Consider the following 23309-nt stretch of genomic DNA (forward strand, 5'->3'; position numbering starts at 1 on the left):
CCATCCGCCAAACCCAGATTAATCCAATAGACTGCCAGGTAGTGAAGCGTGCTTTACACCCGTCCAGCCTACACTTGGCATTGCACTTGGTGATCTTAGGCTTGTGTGCAGCTGCTCAGCCATGGAAACCCATTTCCTCAGTGCTGACTTTGCCTCCAAACACAGTTTGGAACTGTGTAATGGGTGATGCACGAGAGGACACATGATTTTCATGAGCTTGGCATGACCTAGGCTGAGCAGGTGTTGCTTCTGGACAGCTCCATTTCATTTTATTTCACTTCCAGTTGACTGGGGAAGATATAGCAAGGCAGAAATTTCACAAACTGACTTATGGTAAAAGTAGCATCCTAAGACAATGCCACATTTGAAGTCATTGAGCTCTTCAGTGCCACCCATTCTACTGCCAGTGTTTGTCTGTGAAGGCTGCATGGCTATATGCTTGATTTTATACATTTGCTATTAGGAGGGTGTCCATGTACTTTTGGCCACATAGTGCCTGAAATGGACATCTAAAACCCAGCCCACGAGTCATGCCACACTGCCAAGGCCTGACACAGCTGATGATGACAGATGGTGTCATCTCCAAAGCTTGACCAGGTGGCACAGAAATGACAGCCTGAGGAAAGGAGCCAGCAGAGAACCATGGAGATTGTGTACTGTATACTGAGCTATCTCTGTCTCACATACTCACTTGTTTTTATTCAATGTCAAGACCTGGGGTCATACATCTGAATTTCATATATATTTCACACACACAGAGCTCACTGACATTCCTCACAGCATTTATTCTGTAGAGTTTACAGTTTTTGTTTGTTTACTGAATTTAACATATGGGGAAAAACAAAATGTGCCTAACTTGTGCACAGGCCATATTTAATGTTTCATTTCTTTCCCCCAAACATGTAAAATTCAGCAAATCAACAGTGATTCTGCTTGAAAAGTTCAACTCCTATTAGACTGTTGAGCTCAGAGCTCAAACATGCACCTAAGAGCATCTAAATATGTTTAACTTAGCATTTAGTTAAAGCTAAAAACATACATTACTTTTAATGTAAGTCAGTGGAACCAGTTTCTTTCGGTCCATTCACCAAATTTATACGCAATGTAAATATATATATATATATTGTTGCTATCGGAAAAAAAAACTTTTTTTTCAGTTTTTGACATAATTTGAAAGTGTCTGTTACTCTTCACATTGTTTGTAAATTTTATGATGAATGGCCTAAAAGAAATGACCCAAAATGACATGGGAAACATTCTGGTTCCATTGACTTACATTGAAAGTAAAGTAGGTTTTTTCCTTCTTCTGTAAAGTTACTATTTTGGAGGTACAAGGTTTTCCTCCAAAAGCAGTGATATATATATATACACACACACACTCTGTTTATCACTGCTGTCAGAAAAAAATTTGATACTGTAATAACGTTACAGTAACGTTAAAAGTAAATAACGTTTACTTTTAATGTAAAGGGCAAGAGGCATTTTTAGATGATGTGTTCAAGCACACAAATTTATATATACTGAAAAATAAATTACTTAATGGCCATTTTGACTGTAAATTAAATAAAGGGTGACCTTTGCACTAAATATGTAAGCATACATGGCATCATGTTCTGTAGTTTAGTTAGAAGCCCAGAGTCAGTATTATTTTTTTGGTGCTGCAGGTTCACCTTGTTTTTGTCTACACGTGCACACACACACACACACACACACACACATACGTCCATTGAGTTCAAAGCATATTTCAATGATTAAAACCATCTAGTGGTTAATGAGCCTTATTCATCCCTCTTCAGTCGGTTCATGACAGCCCACCGGTGGTCTCTGACAATAATACTTCGACACCATCCCTTTCATGCTGGCTCGGTGTTACAGCTCTACTCTATTTGATATTTGTGGCGTGGCATCTGCAAAACCAATGGTTTCTTACCACAAATAAACGCTGGCAGATAACGTTCTGGTTATCTAGCGGTCTGTGCGTGTCTATGCGCGTGTGCTCGCGTGCAAGAGGGCGTGTCGACAACACACCGCGTCGTAAAGCTCCTCCAGGGTGCCAGTAAATTTGATAATGACGCAAGTTAGCCCAGCCGGCACAATGGCGGTGCGGATCACATGAGCGTGTAAACGGGGCTTGCTTTGTCTATTGAAGGAGCTGAACGGGGGAGCTGTCCGCGGTGCTGAAAGCAGCCCGGCTCGGCATGTGCGAGCGGGGGAGCTGTCCGTGGTGCTGAACCTCGTTCACACAAACGCCGAGAACGGCGGTGAACAGTTGACACATCGATTTATGAGGGACAACATCCAAGCGTCCATCAAAGCATCGAGGGGACATTGAAGCCAGTCTTCATCCCAAGTCGTCCAACAGTGCTCGAGTCGGGATATTTGTGTAGACGACTGTTGTGTTTCCCTTTCACGAGGTAGGCTAAATGTGCCGGCTAACCGCAGCGATGTTTAAAAGTCCCCGCGCTCCAAACCAACCGAACTTAAATACTACCAGTGAGTCAAACAGCGACAGAACAACTTCTTCGCGTCAGCGGTGAATTCACTTGCGAATGAAGGCTTTCAGCGTTCAGGTCTGAGCGCAGGCTGTGAAAAAAGCTCAGCTTTGGCACGATGGTGAAAAAAAGCTAAGGCAGGTTGCTAGGCTGCGTTTTGACGTTTGACGCTCGTGCAATCCGTGGCATCTGGGGCGCGCGCCGAGCACGGACGAAGCACCATGATGGAGAGAGGCGTGGGGACGAGTTGCAAAGCAATGATGTCATGGTTTCAAGCATGAGCCACGGGAGAGCATATGGTTCGTACCCGCTACCAAAAGGAAGTGTTGCTTTGTGCCGTGCAGGCGGCGCTGTAGCTGTGGCGGAAGGAGAAGGAGAGGAGCAGGAGGTTGCCCAGCCCACCGTCTTCTCTCCTCCACCGCCTGGACGACAGAAGCTGAAGAGAGGAAGAGGAGGAGGAGGAGAGAAAGAGGAGAGAGAGAAAAGGAAGACGAAGGAAAGGAGAAGCAGGAGCAGGAGCAGAAGAAGCCGCTGCCGCTGTTGATGCTGCTGCCGCTGTTGTTGACGCTGCAATGGCTGCGAAATCCGACGGGGTGCTGAAAATGAAGAAAAGCGACGTGGCGTTCACGCCTCTGCAGAACTCGGACCACTCCGGCTCCGTGCAGGGGCTCGCGCCGGGCTCGCAGCCGGACTCGGGCGCCGGGGAGGCGGATTTCAATGTGAACGGAGGCTCGCGCTGCTGCGGCGGCGGCGGCTCCAACTCGACGTGCCTGCGCCTAGGCAGGGAGCGGCAGCGCTACACGGTCTGGGACTGCTTGTGGATTCTAGCCGCAGTGGCCGTGTATTTCGCCGACGTGGGCACGGACGTGTGGCTGTCCGTCGACTACTACCTGCGCCGAGACTACTGGTGGTTCGGCCTGACGCTTTTTTTCGTGGTGCTCGGCTCTTTTTCCGTGCAGGTCTTCAGCTTCAGATGGTTCGTGCACGACTTCGGCGCCGCGGACGGCTCCTCCTCGTCCTCGGGCTGTTCGCACATGGACGGCAAGCTGCTGAGCTGCTCGGCTTCGCACGGCGACGTCGGAGCAGCCCACCCGTCCACGCCTCAAAGGCAAGCCAGCACGGCCAGCAAAAGCAACACCAACACCACCGCCACGAACAGCAGCAGTAACAGCAGCAGCAGTACCACCAACGCAGCGCGGACTAACCAGAAACGCTCGGCGTCCTGCTCCTTCTGCATCTGGCTGATGCAGTCCGTCATCCACATCTTGCAGCTCGGACAAATCTGGAGGTAAGCGCCGGTGCTTGGACCCCTGTCATCGCTGAGAGCCTTCTTGTCGATTGTAATCTGTGTTGCGTTAAGATTTAAGTCGCATATTTGGTGGTGTTGCCTTTTTTTGCGCACGTGCCTGCGCGTTTCCAGGCTGGTTGTTAGCCTGTGTTTGTTTTCAGCAGGACTACAGTAAGTATTGTGGTGTGAACTGCCACCTGCCTGTTTTCCTTCTGAACCTGCTGCCTTTATAGCAAGTCATATCCTCTAATTTTCCCTTCAACTGCTATTTTAGATGACATTACTTCAACTGCATTGTTTAAAGACAGGCGGTGAGTGCATATACAGGCTAAGGCTAGTATACCAGCTAAGGCTAGTAATATCATGCAAATGGAAGAAATACTTCCAAAGAAATATGTCCGGAATTCAGATGTAGGGCAGCATCGGGCTTGGACTACAGACCTCTATTCATCCCTATTAGTGAAATGCATTATTAATGTGTCTCTCATATTTTACTCTATTAAAAGCTGCTAGAGGCTGATTCATTAGCTCCCATGGAATGAGGCTGGAGAACTTTCCCAAGTGGCACCTTATGGCACTGTTGGCTCACCCATAGACGTGCATTCTGTGTTAGCAGGTCAATACAGTCATTTGCCGGGGGTTGTAGTCAATGCTTAGTGATGGGGCTCAGATGAGCTGATTCGGTTTCACACCGTCAGCCTGATGAGGCCGTAGGAAGTCCAAGCGAATCAGCACATTCGGCTCTGTGATGTTCTGTTTGCTGCCAGTCTTTGACCCCGCAGACCTGGCTTGGACGCTGTCCAAATAGTAAACGATGTCCTGCCGATAGGTTGGAGATTGGTCATAGAAGTCCGGGGCTACAGTCTTAAAAATGAAGGTGCCAAAATGTTTTTTATTTTTGGCGGGGGGGGGCGGTCTTTAAAAGCTCTTTAAAGAACCGCTTTAAAAGAACATCAACGTAATATTTCTATACCAATTAAAGATTTTTCTCCTAGAGCTGTATATCCAAGACAAGAACCATTTAGGAACCTTAATTTTCCAGAGCTGGAGAATCAAAAGACTCCATTAAAACAGCAGCGCTGGGGAACTGCCAACACCAATATTAGATCAGGTGGGCACCATGCATGCAGTGTTGGTTTAATGCTGACTTTAATGCATTTGAACACATGTAGTCAGCATGTGGAAGTGAAGGCCGCTGCTTGCTGGGAGTTGCTAATGAGATTGCAGCCAGTGTTGGAAAAGAGTAACGCGCTAAACGGGATGTTTAATCACTGACGACTCAAAACACATGCACAGTTTAGATTTCAAGACTTTCTCTCTCTCCATGCTAATGCTTCCATTAGGCAGGTGTCATCATGTACACTTCCAGAGAAATTGGCCTGGGATAAAGATCATGGGCAGTGGTTGGTTTGGACCGTGGCTTCCGTTCATTCCTATTAGTCAAATATATTATTAACGAACCATACAGTGCAAAAGTCAGAGAACAACCTTACTGTATTTAATTTTCCAGTCTGAACTGCCTTTAAGTTCAGGTTTCAAGTCATGTTTCAGGTGATGTTTCTGGGGATATGATATCAACCCTTTGCATGAGGAAAGCATGTTTAAAACAGTTTTCATAACTGGAGTTTAAAAAAAACATTAAAAGATTTAAAGAAAATGGGAGAAATAAGAGAAAATCAAGCTGAAAAAATCCACAGGTGCTTCTGTCCATCCTTCCACTGTGACAAGACAAGGGTGGGTCTAAAAGGAGGTGTAGCTGCCATTACTGAATAAAGCAAAGTCGAACATGTGCAAATCAAACAAAGATGCTGCTGATACTCTCAGAACAACAAACTGACCACCCCAGAGTCCAGACCTCAACATCACTGAATGTGTTTGAGGTTGCTTGGATCTTGGAGCAGCAAAAAGTGTAGCCAACTTCTAAGACTGAACTTTGAAGGTGTGGAAAAGATTCTTGGAGGTGTGGAAAAGAAGGACACTATAATTACTGAAACAACTGATGCAATCTATAGTTGTTGAGGTTTCAGTGTAATTCTTATGTAAGGGAGGTCTCTTATCTCTGAACAGTGTCTGAGAATCATTTTGCCATATTTCACTCAAACATAGGAGCTGATTTAAATGCTAACACAGAATGGTGGTGGACCGTTGGGTTTAAACTGTAGACCCTCTCTCATTTTGTGGAATAAGTTATTGTTTAAATGGTGATTCTCTATTAAAAGTTGCTCAACGTGAGAGTGTATGGCTTGTGTTCTGTACCATCATGGGCTTGTGTGTGAGTGTGTGTGTCACGTGGAGCAAAGTGATGCGAGTGAAGCTGACACAGTTGTGTGTTCTGGTTGGGGGCTGGAGGATTGTTGAGACATGCACACGGCACAAAGCGAGGAGTTCACCAGTCTGGGGACATCTTGCCAAGAGAGGCGCTTTAAAAATAGCTCCCCACGCTAATGAACTTCATCAGACCCAGCCAACTCAAGGCAGCATCGGTGCTGACTTTGAATGATTGGGTTTTGTGGTGGAGCCCATTCAATTTGCATTGTATTCAGGAGGTTTGTTGTTAGATTTGACGGCATGTTTACCATATCATGAGAAAAAGAGTCAATGTAATTTGTAAATTGCTTTTTTGGGGGAATTAGGTTAGCACAGTGGTAGAAGATAAGTTGTGTAATTCATACATCAAAACGGTAGATGTTCACAATATATAATAATAAGAGTAATTGCTAAAGTAATACAAGTTGATAGATAGATAGATAGATAGATAGATAGATAGATAGATAGATAGATAGATAGATAGATAGATAGATAGATAGATAGATAGATAGATAGATAGATAGATAAATTGAATGATTGATTGATTTCACCCGTAACCTGGTTGCAAGTGTACACATTCTATCTCAAGAAGAATGTATTCATGACTGGTGTGAATTACATTACATGTAAATGAATGTAGATGTTCACAGTCCAGTCATCTGGGACCACCAGCTAGTCCACTCCCATCCAGCAACATCTATGCTCAATAAGCCCTACAGCCTTTAATGGCAGATGGACGAGAACAAATATGTGGCCTGGCTGGAACCTGAGGACTGGATTTAGAAACACTGAATCTGAGTATATCAACCAACACCAATGGGCATCAGACTAAACCTACACTCTTGAAAAAAGAGGGTTCTTCAGTAAAAGGAATGTTAGAACCAAGACTTCTGTATAGAACCATTTCATGCTAAAGTGGTTTTTTGCATGGTGTAATGGTTCTACAGATTGATGGAGAAGTTGTTTATAGACCTTTTTGAAAATGGTTCTATGTAGCACCAAAAAGCCTGTAATTATCATCTTTTTTAAAGAGTGGACACTCAAACTGAAAAGGGTTTTTAACAGTGTATCACCACTGTGCATTGCAATTCAGTCCAGGATTAGGCTTAATCCATGTCCACACTGTGAAAGATCACAATCAAAACACTGCGGTCGTGTGTTATTTAAACACAGATGATTGCTGTAACGAATGCTGCATAATGGAAGATACAGGTCAAGCTTTTTGTCAATAAAGTAACAAATTTTGAATTTTACAGAAATGACCTGCTAATTGAAGAGCATATTGGGTACTTTGTGCAGCCAGGCAGCCTGTCTCTGTCCACTCCTTTCAATACCCATTTTAAAATGCCCTTATCCATTTGGCTCTGCCTTTTCCCCTCAGAGTAATCCACAGCAGTATCTTAAGGGCTGTTCAGTTACTTTATTAGCTCAAGTGTTAGATGAGCCCTTGGAGGGGTGGGGGACCAAGTGAACACATTTGTCGACTTAACAAAACTTGCCCAGAAATCACTGCGGCCTGACGCATTTCTCTTTTCAAACCAGAAAAGAACAGCGGAAAAAAAATGCCATAGCTATAAACTATAGCAGTAAACTACATTAAACCTTAACATTGGATTTAGTGGGCTTTAAGTTGTTCTATTTGTTATACACAGCTGTGTATACCTGGATAGTTAGTATACTAAAGGCTACACAGCTAATATCAACAAAAAAGGAAATGCACCAACGTTTACAGCCAGACAATGCAATTATTCAGAAATTATATGTACAATATGTTCAAATTAAAACTATGTGTTGCATTGCGAAGCTTGCATGGGGATTAGCTCACTAAAGCTATATATCAATACAATATACATTAATAATATACTCTTCACTGTCCACTCCTGCCCCATCTGCCACTCGTGTAACGTAGGTGTGACATATCCAAGTGGTAGGTCGAAGTGGCGAGTCTATGATTAAAACAAACCTGAAAAGGGTTTGATTGTTGTAGATTTTGTTCATTTGCAAATTTTTGCTTGACGACTTAAAACTCTTTGTGTATTAGTACTGATATGAAGGCATGGGACAGCATAAATGTTTAAAATGTGTTTTACTTCAAATTAAACTCAAAATGCATTGAGATCTTTAACCTCCACTTTAATAGAAAAAAATACAACCATGTTTGTACAAGTTAGGGTTTTAGACAGCCACCTACAAATAGAAGGCACAATATTTAACTCGGCTCCACTTACTGGATAGCTGCACTTTGTAGTTCTACAGTTACAGACTGTAGTCCATCTGTTTCTCTGATACTTTGTTACCCTGTTCTTCAGTGGACAGGACCCCTATGGACCCTCACAGAGCAGGTAATATTTGGGTGGTGGATCATTCTCAGCACTGCAGTAACACTGACATGGTAGTGTGTGTTGTGCTAGTATGAGTGGATCAGAAAGCAGTGCTGCTGGAGTTTTTAAACGCTGTGTCCACTCACTGTCCACTCTATTAGACTCTCCTACCCTGTCAGTCCACCTTGTAGATGTAAAGTCAGAGACAACAGCTCATCTGCTGCTGCACAGTTTGTGTTGGTCACCCTCTCGTCCTTCATCAGTGGTCACCGCACGCTGCCCACATGATGCTGTTGGCTGGATATTTTTGGTTGGGGGACTATTTTCACTCCAGCAGCGACACTGAGGTGCTTAAAAACTCCAGCATACATATGAGCATAGAAGTAAGGATTATATCATAATGTTATGCCTGATCGGTGTAATTCATTAAAATGGGTCACATAACCATATGTGCTGCTTTTGAAAATGTATAAACAGTATGCTGTAATATGTGATTTGCAGTATCAATACCATAAAGAAACGGAACTATACCGTAAAAAAACTGCTGCCCATTAATTACTGTAAATCAGTGCCATTCAACAGTGCAGGAGTCTGAGCTTGTGTCTCTGAACATTGTCTGATCTTAACCCTTTAAGATTAAGGTTAAGGTTCACATAGAGAATTAACCATAAATTCACATAATATGATTAGAAATGTGTTTTTTGGTTCTTTGAGAAAATCTGACTTTGCCCTTTTTTGTCATTTTAACACCTGCCCCACTGTCACACACTTTATGTGACCTTCATTTAAAGAGCAGTTTTTATAGAGTGCAAGTCTACATAAAACCTCACTACTGCCTTTTCAGAGGTGCAGCTGGTTAACAGGGTCGAGTCTTGTTGCGGACAACACAGTCTCAACGACCTCAGAGCCATTCATGGCCAAGGAATCCAAGAGAGCACAATTGACCCTTCTCTCACTTTTAATTACTGTGCTGCTGGCCAGCCTTCGTCTCACGACATCTCACTTCTAATGTCTTGTCCACTCAAACATCTCTAAACGTTTGTGGACATCTGCTCATCCAACACTTTCTCTGAAATCAAATGCAATAAAAGGCAGTTTGTTCTTCTTTGCTGCAGTAACAGTCTCTACACTTCTGAGAAGGCTCTATAGTAGACGTTGGAACACTGCTGTGAGGATTTAATTGCATTCAATCACAAGAGCATTAGTGAGGTCTGGGACTGATGTTGGATGATCAGATCACGGACGCTACTCCCACCACTCACGGCTGCAGCAGAGAGTGCGCCAGGCAAATAAGATTAGAGGAGAAAATTGAAAACTGAACATAAAACTGTATGTATATATATACAATACAATTTCTATCCAATTGAACGAGGTGGGTAAACCTCTAAATAATCCGTTAAATAGAAGAATAATAGCCGTGTAAACGCCTGAATCCGATTACATTAGCAATCGGAACGTGTAAGTACATTCTGTGCATGCGCGTCGCGTCATAGTGAAAGGTTTACACTGGTCAACACAGTGGAGCAGAAATTGGTCAGCAGAGGAGACGGGGTTCATACTCCGAGCTGTAAAAGACGGCGGCGGGACAGACGGCCAGCTTTATGTGTCTCAGAACACGACGTCTTCCTTTATAAGTGCATGTGAAGGACGTGAGTCTGACGTCAGTTTAAAGCCATTAAAAACACAAGCGCGCCAACTGGACACTCATCTCACGCCGACTGGACCTCACATGATGTTCGCTGTCTGAGCCAGCGAATTGGGCCAAAGCTCCAAAACACACTAACAACTCTCATCCCCGACATACAATAACACAATAAATGCATACCATATACCTTTAACTGATGAACAACCACATAACCAACATTTAAGGCTCTTTTCCGAGTGTGCATGCCTCCCATGACCCTCCTGGTGCATTCATCAGCATGGCCATGCCTTACTAGTTTCTAGAGGCCAGCTTCAGCCAGTTGTAACATGTGATCCCCATGCTACTGCACAGATTTGGACATTTAACACATTTCTATTTTGCTCACCATGATGCTGATTTGTGTACAAATTTATCATTACAGCTTGTGATGACAGTAAACAGGCAGTGACTTTAAGCTTAGCAATTATTAACTGGCTTCTCAGTAAGCAACCTTACTTAGGAGTTACTAACTACTGACACATTGTCAATCACTGATATTATAATCCAAACAATATGTCGGTTGGGTTCCAGTAGAGAAAACAGAAGATTTTTCTTTTTTCAGTTGAGGAATACACAGAATATATAGAATTTACTGTAACTTTACAGAAGTTTTCCTTTAAAGAATGAAACGACAGGATTGTTTGTTAGCTTTAATGTTTTTTACAGTATAGCTGATGGTTGGCGCTGGGCATGGTGACCTCTCGGGTGCAGCTGCACAAGAGCATGCCATTCTATTGATCAATGCTTTTCAGAGGAGATTGTACAAGATGGATTTGTGCAGTTAATCAGCTGTGTCAGCGGGTGCTCCTTAAATTTGCTCATTAGACTGGGTGTCTGCCTACTTTTGAACATGTAATGTATTTTTCAGACTGGTTTTTGATAGATGTCTGATATTCATCACTGTTTTTCTGACAGGTAAATTCTGTGTGATCTCAGCGCCTCTGTTTCATCTTTGTTGTAAACTTCTTGTCCCTCTCCGTGTTCTGTCCTTATGTTCTTTCGGGAGTTTTCCAGCCACTGTCACCCTAGGTGACGCTCATTAGGGAGCTGGACACACATTTCTGGCAAGCTGCTTTGAAGCTATGTATGCTGTCAAAGGCACATGTATCTCCTGGAAAGCAAAGAACTTGTTCTTTTAATGTCTCTTATGAATTCGATGCAGCATAAAGCCTGCTGATTTTAAATATGACACACAGCTGTGTTTTTGAGCATGCCACTGATTGGATATTGTTACAGTTTTCTATATCTATGTTGGGGTGAGGTCACATGCTTTTAGAAATCCTGCCGGAGGAGCCAGTGTGGAGTTGTGGCTGATCGCCTCTCATAATGAGCTGGGCCTACATGATTGCACTGCAAATGAACAGGCACTGAACCCTTGGGTGCGCAGGGCTCCATGGCGACCAGGTGCTGCGTATGGATCTAAATGAAGCGTGGTGTATTTATAGTAGCTGGTTGGGGGCCAACTCGGCAGCAGGGACTGGCCAGCGTGATCTGTGCGTCCTCCAGTCTTCAGAGGCTTCATCCAGCCTGAGACGCACTGAGCATGCTCGCTGAACTTTATGTTGCGCACAGATATCACACTTAATGCCAATTACACTGTGATAGCGTCACACTCATACCAAGCCTTGTATCTCTATTTGAAAACACCAGCTGCCCTTTACATTGTGAACATTTGGATCAATAGAAATGGACCAAACTTACCTGGAACGAAACCTCGATGATTTAAATCTTGAATGAAATCTACATTAACACACAGTAAAGTTACACTGTGTAACATATTGGGATTTGGAGACCTCTCTGGTTGAAATGTGTAATTGCACGTCATGTGCAGAAGAACTTTTGTAACGTTGGTTGGGCTTTTTCGAGCATGATGAAAGAGTATTCATAGAGAACTGAGCCAAAACCTGATGAAGTTCTCACCCGCTTTCTGAATTATGTGAGATATTTTGTTGGGGGGAGTTACAGGATGGCTATTGAAAAGTGTATTTATTTTATTTTTAAATAACCGGTGATATCTCATTGTCATTGCGAGAGTGGGTAGGCATTTGATGACATTTTGGGTCCCTGGTAGTGTGCAGCAACATTTAGCTAAGCAGCTAGCCCAACAGCTAGCTTAACTATCCCTTCTTATAGCAACTTCATCATAACATTCATTATAACTTCGTTATAACTTAATTATGTGAACAAGATGATTATTGCCTATCTATGCTACAAAGCATCCATATATAGAGTGTTAGCTTATGAATATTACATTAATAAGTATTACATTACATGATACATGATACATGTTCATTTCTAAGTACTTTTTCCATGTTTCCCTTTTGAAAATTTGTGAGATATTTTTGAGGGGTGGTTGTCAATAAAAAGCAGATCACCTACATTATTGATAATATTTTTAAGAATTTTTGTTTCCATAAAATATCCCACATTAATGATTGCATTGTCCATATAAGCTGAAAACAGACGGGCTACTTGACATTTTAGCTAACAAAAGTCTCTAGAAGGGAAGCCGTGCTTAGCCAAGCAGCTAGCCCAACAGCTAACTGTTTAATTTTATTGGTATTAGTATTACATGACTGTTGTATATTTACACTACTAGATGTTTACATGTGAAGCATTATCTGGTCAAAGCATTCTGCCACCTGAAGCAGACCCATAAGTTATCTCAGAGGGGAACCCTCAGGGCCTTTGAGGCCTTCAAAGAACACTTTCTGGGTATTGAAAATACATGTCTAGAATTTTTACATAATTTTAATGCAAATGATTCATGCTTGCATTTAAAGTCTCTAAGTATTACTACAGTACACTACAGAGCAGCAGCCTACTCAGAGGGTTTCTGGGGATGGCAACTTTATACAGGATGCTGTACTGAAACTGCTACAAGGTCAAATATATGCTAATATTTCTGTCACACGCTTCAAGTAAAGCATGGGATGTCTTATTGAAGCTTCAGCTGTCTGTGTTTAATCCAGAACAGCCAAAAAATGTTCACTCTTCAAATGAAGGACTCTTAGCTTAGCATTAACAAGCTACTAGAATCCCATAGGGATGGTAGCAGAAGTTAGTGTTATTGTGGTGGGGAGGTGGTTTCTTTTTTCATGTTTTGACCAAGTTTAGACACATAGAAGGCTTAGCTCTAGTAACAGTTCACCACTAAATTATCTCATACAAGAACTTGTTTCTATCTTAGCATGAATATTAAGAAGTAAGAATGTTTCCTAGAAAATATTCTTGCAAAGAACCAGAATGACAACTAGAAAATAGCATCATTTGAACAGTGATATTCTGGCTTAAATGGAGGATCTGAGTGACTGGAGAACACATAATAGCCTCTTATATTATTGTACTTTAGAAATACTGCCAGTGCATATTACACTGTTAACAGTGTGTCGTGGTGATGTTGGTTAAATATAGTGCTAGAATATATTGTCGTTTAATCAGATGATCTGGCTTAAGTGGAGGATTTTAACAACCGGAGAGCACATAATAGCCCCTTGTATTATTTTGCAGTAGAAGTATGCCTGCCAGTCCGTATCTCTTGAATAAAGAGGCAATAAGCCCCTCACTCTGTCACAGTGGCCCAAGCTGCGACTGAATTACCATATTAAGTTACGCATGCAAATGTATGCTAATGGATGTGGTTTTATGCAAGCTAATGTAAATATGGCTGTACAGCTGGACTGTGGCTGTTTAACTCCACAATACTGGAGCCACCGCTTCCATTCTTTATCATGGCTTGCTGCTACTGGATTGCAGTCATTAAACATACAGGTGGCTGGAGGACAGAGTGTGCTGAGCATAAAGTGCTGCCACAAGAAAATGTCCTATCTTCAAACTGCAACATTCTAGGAAACAGTTCATAAAGGTGTAGTCCAGCGATTTTCAACCCAATTCATATCTGCTTTGCGATGGATTACTACCCGTTGACTCAAAACCTGATCGTGACAGAAGCCAAAAGAAGTTGTGTTAGAAGTTGAATGTGCATAATGGACTTCATGGAAGACACAGTTTCCAAAGAGGCCATTCAAGCTCTTCTGAATCCCTACAGTAGCTTGAGTATAGTTGGCTAGCAAACTAGTCAGACCTGTTGTGTAGGCTAGCAGGCTGGTATATCAAGATTCCAAATGCCAGATCACTGGGCACATGAAAATAAAAATAAAATCAGAGAAAGTTTTGCAACCAAACGATTCATGCTACTGGCCCTAGAGGTCCACTAACTAACTACAGCCTGAAAGACCCTGGGGCTTTGGGCCAGGTTCGGGGCAGTTTTTCCATTTACAACATTGGGCTCAAGTCAATCTCATACATTTTTGCTCTTTATCTCCCAAAATAGTGTATAGCTGCATTTGGGATTCCTCCCTAAAACTGCATGTGATAATCCATCTCTGTTAGTTTGCCAAGTGGGATCAGGCCGAGCTTGGGTTTCAAATTTAGCCATACTAGTCAGGCCTGGTCTAGTTTAGGCCTCAGTTTCACAGCCAGGCAGATGTGAGTCTGGATTTAGTGGTGGTTCGTACAGATGAAACTATGAAACTTAATGGTCTGTATTTCATTTACTCTTTACAGTGACCCAAGAGCATCAAGAGCATCAAAAGCATCGTTTTGTTTTATTTATTAATTTTTTTTGCCTTATTAAAAATGTCAATGAATAGGCAGAAAGGAGGCAGACAGACCTAACAAACAGCAATGCACTGCGTACTGGGTCAATTCTCTCTCTCTCTCTCTCTCTCTCTCTCTCTCTCTCTCTCTCTCTCTCTCTCTTCTTCTCTCTCTCTGGTAGAGATACAAATTGACTTGTATCAGTGATATCCACTCTGTCTCTAGTTCCTATTGTAAGAAGGTGCTTTTGTGCTGTAATTCTCCAGTCGCTCCAGTTTATCTGAATGCCCAATCAAACTTCTTGGAGACGTGTGTTCCTTTGTAGAACAAAATAGAAGAAAAGCTTTTCTGGCTTAAATAACCCCAACAATGATAACTGTGTTCGAGGGTGAAAATGTTCAGGCTGGTGCAATTGAGGTATATATAAGAAGCTCAAAAAGTTGGCATGATTAAGACTAGAAATGTGCCATAGATTCTGTTAGTGTTGTTTGATTCACCTGCATTCTTCCAACTGCAGCTTGTGACTTTCCCAGTGAGGCAATTTATTTTTATAATCCATCTCAATAGGTGGTAAGGAGCAAGTGCCCATAATGAGTGAGCAAGTACTCATAACACAATTCTTCCAGTACCTGACATTTAAACCGTATACCTGCTATTATTAAATACTAGGAGATTCACTCGAAAGAGGCCCTGAATATTCTGCTGTAACTCCTGTTAGGACGAAGCAATCTGAACCAAAAACATACACTATATACCTTGTGTATATAATCTATTGTCCTACATGTGATGCTGGAAGTGATCTCTGTTTTCTACCAGACACATGAAATGGTACAGGTGTATGCACCCGGAAGTTACCATATATATATAGTCACCAGCATATATATATATATATATATATATATATGGCACCCAAGACACATTTTCAAAATCTATTTATTTATGTAGTTTTTGTTTATTTGCTGAGAAAAGTGTTAATATTTGAATAAACAAAATGTATAGAATATTAATTAATAATGATTTTATATATTTATATATAAAATCATATAAATAATAAATAGTGATTTTCTGGATGTTGGTGTGTTTGTTTAACCATTTCCAAGCCTCTCCTCGAGGAAGCCCAGTATTATATGTAGTTAAAAAGCAGCTCCTGGTTTGACCAATCAGTGCTCAGTAAATTGAGCTCATGATGTAATTGATGATATTAACGAGTCTCTGTGGCGGCTGTGAAGGTGTCCAGGAAAAATATGGACCCAAGAAATTCTTGTTACTTTTTATTATTTTTATGTTTATTTGAATTATGAATATGATTTTATTCTAATGTATATTGTGATAAACTCACTGCTGAGGTCAACTGTTTAAACATTTGCTTAGATGCCAAAAACCTTCACACAGTACTGTATATATATATATATATATATATATATCACTGTCATTTAATTCGATTTAAGGTATTATTTAGCCTGTATCTGTTGTAGGTGTACGGTGCACTCACGGGCAAACAGTAGGGGTCATCCAGATGTGGTGTTTCAACCGGTCCTCCTCCCTGTCCTAATCTGAGTACATGTGCACACACAGCCTCCGAGTGCTCCTCTCCCTCCTTTTCCGACTGCCTTTTAATTAATGTTGGAAAATACAATTATGGATGGCAAGCACGGCTCATTTAACAAACAAACGGGTTGAAAGTGATCGAGGCTGCGGTGGAAAGGATGCGGCCTGCCGTGCGTAATGTATATGTGTGCGCTGTATTCACCGCAGGACCTCTCTCTCAGAAGAGCCAGACTGATGCCTTTAAATATCCTGTTCTTCTTTTTCAAAGGGGAATTCCTCCAATGTATCAAAATTTTTGCATGACATATTTTGCCATGAACCTACTTTAAATATACATCTTAGACCAAAACCTTGTCTTCGAACTGAAACAGTGTGTCGAGCCTTTAGACTCTTCAGGCGTCTGGTTCCTATCACCACCACTGTGAAAAGCTCCAACAAATCAATAGATGAACCGCTTTTGGTTACTAAAGAACATTTCAGTGGATGGTTCTTTAACCCTCTACTGCATGCATTACGAGAGCAATTTTTAAAAATATTCATTTCACTTTTCTTGCATAAAATGGACCTGGATATTAATTTCAAAAACATAAAAAAAACGTGTGCAGGAGTCCTTTTGGAGTATGTTGCCTTGAGGCAACATTGTGTGACAATGAGAAGAAATGATATAGAGCTGTGTTCCCTGAAGTGGTGAGACGTGCCTTGTGACTGGCTGAATCCATTCCACTCTCCTATAGTGTTGCTTCTAGGCAACAAACACATTTCTGAAAATTCTCAATAAATAAATTATACATAATATTAAAAAAGAGGTGCCCACTGAAAGACAGTATGACTAAGAATATGCCTTTTATTGACTTACTCAAACTCTTCCTTTTATTGTTAACCCTATAATTGCCTATAAATATTTATAATGCTATTATTAAGTGGGCAAAATTAGTTTGTTGCCCTGAGGTAACATTGTGCAATAGAAGGTTAAAGGACTATGCTTGTAAATAAGCTGTATGAGTGTGAAGAACCTTTTTCAGTGGCAAAAAGCTTCAGGCATCTATTCTCCACTCCTGTTATTATGAAAAAATACTGAGTTTTGCATTGTTTCCCACGAAGTTGTTGAATAATACGCCTTAGGTGGCAATAAGCCCAGCACTCCAAAAATTAAAAAACATAACCTTCACTGCATCTGTTGAAAACATGCTTACCCACATCACAGCAGTGCTGCAGTAATGGCTAACATGAAATTTTTCAGTTTAAAGACCGGCAAAACCCCCTTCTGATGATGGATCTGGAAGGTAGGGCTGAACGACTTGGGAAAAATATTTAATTGTGATTTTTCGGGTTGATATTGCCAGAAAACACTGAACATGCCAGACTGCAAGTTGTGGTCATGATGTCACAGCAAACAGTTGTCTGGTTGGTTCTGATTGGTTTAACTCATCTACAGGCAGTTTACAAGCCCACATATTAGGTTAATGTTTCCCAGTTAAGATGACATTGTGAGTAAAACATAGCTACAATTAAAATGGTAACTCTTGTGATTTGAAAATTGTAACTCTTTTAAATTGAATTTTTGAAATAAAGCATTTAGAAAACTACAAGATACTTCAGGGAAAAGCCTGTTTTTTAGCTAACGTTACTGCTAGGAAGCCTAATATGACATTGGGCAGTTTGGAATTTTTATCTGCAGTTGGGGGAATTCTCACTGGTTCTGTGCAATATTTGCAGAATGCATGCTGGGTATTGTAGTGAAAAAACACAGAAAACAGAACGAAGAATATTGTAGAATATTAGATATTATGTTGATATATGCTCCTTCAAAGTCAACCTTTTAAACTCCTTGAGACCGCCGGTAGTTCCAGACCATACTTTGTCATATTCTTCATAACGTTCATATTTCATAAGCTCCATTCAGAAGTTGGGCGTCGTATGAGGCTGTAACTCTTCTTTCCAGTCAAATAGATGATGTCATTTTAAACCCTTATAATAGAAGAAGTTAACTCAGTGTTTTTCTACTGAAAGTCGACATGTTTTCCCCAAATCTGGGCTATAAACTATAAACTGATGGCGTCTCTTCAGCGATCTGCTCTGTAAAAAATGATTTTTATAAAATAACACTGTCACGATTGGCCCCTCCCAGTCCTGTCCATGTGTTCGTGTTGTGTTTTGGTTCAGCCCGCATGTTCTTTGTTTTGGTTTTTAGTCCAGCCCCCTCTTTTCGTGGCTCCAGCACTGATTGTTTCCACCTGTGTTCCCACCTGTTCCTCATGTATTTAAAGCCTGTGTTTTCCCCTGTCTGGGGGCTGGTCTTTGTACTGGTCTATGTACTGTTGTTTGCTCTGCTTGTTCTGTTTGATTCTGGTTTCTGTCGTGTCTACCCCCCAATCAATCCATGTTGACTCTATGACTCTGGACCATTTAGACTACGACCCTGGATTTGCCCATAATAAACGTCGCTTATCTCCGCACATGCGTCCGCCTCCTCGCTCCCAACTGTTACAAACACAAAGAGCTTATAAGATTTTTTTTTTCTTTCAGCAGTAAATTTTAAGCATATAGCAACATGTGTAGATCATAAAACACATTCTGTTAATTTACAAAAACCAAATATATCAATAAAATAAAAAATTACATTTATTTAATGCAGTCACTGAATAATTTGCCTTATGATTTGGTCATGTAAATTCAGTTGGACAAACCAAAATATACCCACAAGCAAGAGGTTAAAGAACCTCCACATAATGTAAGGTTCTAGAGGTGGTAAAAGGTCTTTAGTGAAATTTATACTTTTTTTGCTTATCCTAAGTGCATGAACCAGGGGATGTACAATGGGCAAAGGCCAAAATCAAGCAGTTTTTATTGATGGTTTTGGCCTGGTCAGTATCCAAGTTTAAACATTATAGAGAAAATTTGGTCTGACATTAAACACGAACTAGCTCTGCGCTGTTTTTCAGCTGATTGAAGCCTCAGTGCTCAGTCAGTGTCACGATTTGCCCCTCCCAGTCCTGTCCATGTGGTTTGTTTTGGTATCTGTAGTCCTGCCCCTTGTTTTTGTGACTCCGCCCCTGATTGTTTTCACCTGTCCCTCGTTTTCTCTTTGTTACTTAAGCCCTGTGTTTGCACTTTGTCTTTGCTGGTCTTTGTATCGGTCTGTCCCTCTCCTGTTTGAAACTTTGTTTGCTGTTGGATGTTTTGTTCAGTTCAGTTCAAGTCAAATCTAGTTTGTCTGTCATGTCTGTACCAAGATCTCTACGTATTGGCTCAATGACCCTGGACCGTTATGACCCTGATTTCGGATTTGCCGTCAATAAAAGTCGCTTACCTCCGCACATGCGTTTGCTACATCGCTTCGTCAGTACTGACTTTTCTTTCTGTAAAATGATTTTTTTCCACTTTTGATTAACAGTCTTTTCTGTTTTTTCACACAAACTTAAGTTACATTTTACCCTCACAGGAGCAAAGATAACCTGATGATGATCTTCCACTTATAGAAGTTTATCTACACTTCCTCCACAGAGCAGAGTGGAGATGCACTTATCTGTTTATCTGTGCATTAAGATGGAAATCGTGTGGCTGGTCCTTTAACCAGCTGACATCAGTGCTGTAGATGGGATGAAATAACCAGATAAGGCTATCGTAAGCCTTTAAATGCATGTACAGTGTCCCCGTGTCCATTTGTCGCTCTTTGCTTGGAGACTCTGCAGGCCAGCGTGACCAGCTTGGCACTGGACAAACGACACTTAATCAAGTTTAGTCTTTGCATCGATCTTCATTACATTTCTGCATTTAGCGTAGTCCCTCCATACCTGCTTCTTAATATCTTACAGTGGGCCATTATGCTTTAATGGTTATTGGCAGATGCATAACATTCAGTTTAATTTAATGTTTTCCCTCCAGTCATGAGTATGCATGAGGGGGGAGTGTAACGTTGGCTGTTCAATTGATTGAGAATTCAAAACAAATCATTAGCCGTAAATTGTTACCGCGCACAGTAATGAAAAAAGTTTCAGCTGAATGAATTTAGAACATACATAATATGCTGGACTGAATCACAGTGGGATTCTCCACTGGAATACGTCGTCTCGTCTATGGCCAGGCCTGATCTGTGTCCAGAGAACTGGACCCTAGTGTATATAAACATCTGAAGTCTTTAATTTATGTGATGGCCAAATAATGAACTCCGGGTCTAAGCAACTTTTCTCTATGGAAAAAAATTGATTGCGTATTTCTACTTTTGCACAGGCCACATTTTGTGTTTTAATTTTTAAGTTATGAGCAGAAACAAACGGGCTAAATTCTTCAAACGCTGAGCAGAAAATTGGCCAATGACAAATGTAAATGTGAGCTCTCCTATTGGTTAGGATTTTAGGAGCTGTATTAAATTAACTATCTGCATAATTGCATAGTGACTGAACAACCAACAGGTGGATAATATTTTGCCAGAAAAAAAAAAAAACTTTAGGCTTTCTGCAAGTGCTGCAATGTAAAATATATGCTAATATGTCTGTCACAAGCACCAAGTAAAACAAGGACTGTTTTTAGAAGATTCAGAAGTCTTGGTTTCATCTAGAATGGCCAAAAAGTTACTGGAAATAGCCATTATCTTAGCAAAAGTAAGCTACTAGAATCCCATAGGGTGCTATCAGACACAGGGTTTTTTCCCATGTTTTTTCCCAGAGTTTGTCTGAAGGTGTCTCAAATTCAAAGCCCAGCTCAAACAATCATTCATTTATGTTGTGCCCAAATAAGGAACTCTGGGTCTAAGTATCTTTTCTCTATGGTAAAAATTGACTGCGAATTTCTACTTTGCACTGGCAACATTTCATGATTGAATTTTTTGTTACCAATATGTTAAGATCAGCAGATAAACAGTAACTGTGCATTAATGTTTACAGAAGTGTGTTCTCTGAAGAAAATGTGTTAATTAAGAAAACATATCATTTGACTGGGGCACTTAAACTTTTGCATACAACTATAAATATACCAAAGCAGACACATTTTGTTCTGTTCACATTTTCCCCCCAAATATCTTGATCAATATGATTGAATGTGATCAATGCTACATACATGCTACCATCACGATAATGCTGCTAAAGCAAGATATAATACTTTACTTAAGCAATAGAACACAGAGGGAGTGTGTTATCATGAAATAACATCACGGCTGTGATTTGGTGGCCGTAGATCATCACAGACATGATGTTATAGCGATAACTCACTCCTCGAGTGTCTATACTGCTTTAATACAACAGTTAAATAAATACAGTAAGAAATGAATAAACTGGCCGTGAACGCGGCGTTTAATATGTTTTAATGTTCAGCTCCTTCCTCCTAATTATAGCTCCTTAACGAGTAGCTTGTTGCTACGTCAGAGTAACGAGCTCCGCCCACTCGCTGCTCAGCTGGCAGTTCGTTCTCCAGCTCCTTACACTAAATTCCCAAACTGTCGTCACCACTGAGCAGCTTTTGTTTTTTATTGGGTCAGTTTTATGGCTCAGTCTGATTTGGTCAGACTCTGAAGATCAGACACGTCTGGCGAATGGTGTTGGGTTCATTTCTGGCTGATTCCAGGTTGTTTAGCTGTTCTTCTGTCACAGCTGCCGACTGAAAAGCTGCTCAGTGGTGACGACAGTTTGGGAATTTAGTGTCGAAATAAAGTAAGAAATAAAAACGTTCAAATGGCTTGAGCGTCTCCTACAGCTGTCAGAGTCGTTGCTTAGCAACGGTGTCTTAGGGGAGTGATATGGTGTTTGGTGTTAAAAAACCTGTGATGATATGATGAAATATCAGCACGGTTAGAACGCCTCTCAACCAATCAGCTTGCGAGGCTGGAACTAACTGTTGTATAATACTAGTATACAGCAACCCTCACCATGCAAATGTTAGGTTACTACTACAAAAGCTATGATGAGGTCACCAAGTTGCCAAGTTGCCAAGCAACTGTCATATTTATTCTCCTTAATGACTTTATCAGCGATATACAGGGAATAAATATACATACGGCAAATTGTTTGGAATGTTTTGCTTGTTTGTTTACAGTGTGATAGAAGTCATTTCTGAAAATGCCGTTCATTTTGTCTAGAGAGAAAACCATCTGAGACTTTCTAATATGGGCAAAACGGCAAAACGACTTCAGAGGTATTTTCTGAGCTGAGTTGGTGAAGAAAATATTCCTTCCTGTTTTCTCTCCCAGAAATAACTGAACTGGGCCTTTTAGAAAGGCTAAAATTGAGCTGAGGGTTTGGGGAGGAGGCAGCTGACCTCCACTGAACTCGTTTCTAATGGAAAAGGCCAATTTGTGCTCAGTGTTATGTTTGCTAACAGTTGTCGCTCTTATCTGCAGTGAGAATGGAATCTGCGAGATAAAAGATTGGGCTAAACATCAAACTTACACCGATTTTTCCCTTATCACAAATGTAGCCCATCAGCTGAGACATGTTTGTTTGGCTTCTTTAGTTTTGCCCTGGAACAACATGGCTAATGTGGCTAACCAGTAATGGAAACAGCCACCAGGTTTGCATCATGCAAACTATGTCACTAAATCATCACACACTTGCTTCAAACTATGTCAGGTTGTTAAGGAATCTCAAATAAACATGATTATGGGCTTTCTGACATTGTATGACACACTGTTATCAATAAATCTGAACTAAAGTGCGCTGCTAAGAACCTTGAATCTGTGTGAGAGAAAGGCTAACTTTAGTCAATGGCTTGTATTCATACTCCTGTTTATTCAATCTAAATTACGTTCTACCTCCACTTTCATGTAAACCAGTTAAAGAGAATCCATTAAGAGCATCTAGTGATGTTCAGCTTGCAACTTGTCATCTGGTTGCGTTTTCATGGCCTCAGATTTCAACAACAACAGGTGGGCCTTTTCAAGCAGTGGTTTGAACAGCGCATTCATATTTCCTCTGAAGCACCGCACTTTCTTGAGAGGTTTATTATTATAAATTTATTGTTCTTGCTGCATTATTAAGCTTTGCTTGGATGTAAAAGCCCAAAATAAGACACTTGATCACAGTGATCAACATTTACTCCATTCCCCAAATGGATGTTATAGTCATAATCTCAACCTATAA

The 23309-nt window shown here is 41.1% G+C and overlaps 1 protein-coding gene across 1 annotated transcript in view; it reads left to right on the forward strand.

The window, feature by feature from the left end:
* Positions 1-2104: 2104 nt before the first annotated feature.
* xkr4 (XK related 4) overlaps positions 2105-23309 on the forward strand; it is a 103128-nt gene continuing 81923 nt past the window's right edge. Inside the window, exon 1 of the mRNA XM_017705986.2 lies at positions 2105-3780. Coding sequence (XP_017561475.1) covers positions 3065-3780 — 716 coding nt within the window. The 5' untranslated portion in view covers positions 2105-3064. The remainder of the gene's footprint in view (positions 3781-23309) is intronic.

Source organism: Pygocentrus nattereri, chromosome 19, assembly GCF_015220715.1.
Source record: "Pygocentrus nattereri isolate fPygNat1 chromosome 19, fPygNat1.pri, whole genome shotgun sequence".
Lineage (NCBI taxonomy): Eukaryota > Metazoa > Chordata > Actinopteri > Characiformes > Serrasalmidae > Pygocentrus > Pygocentrus nattereri.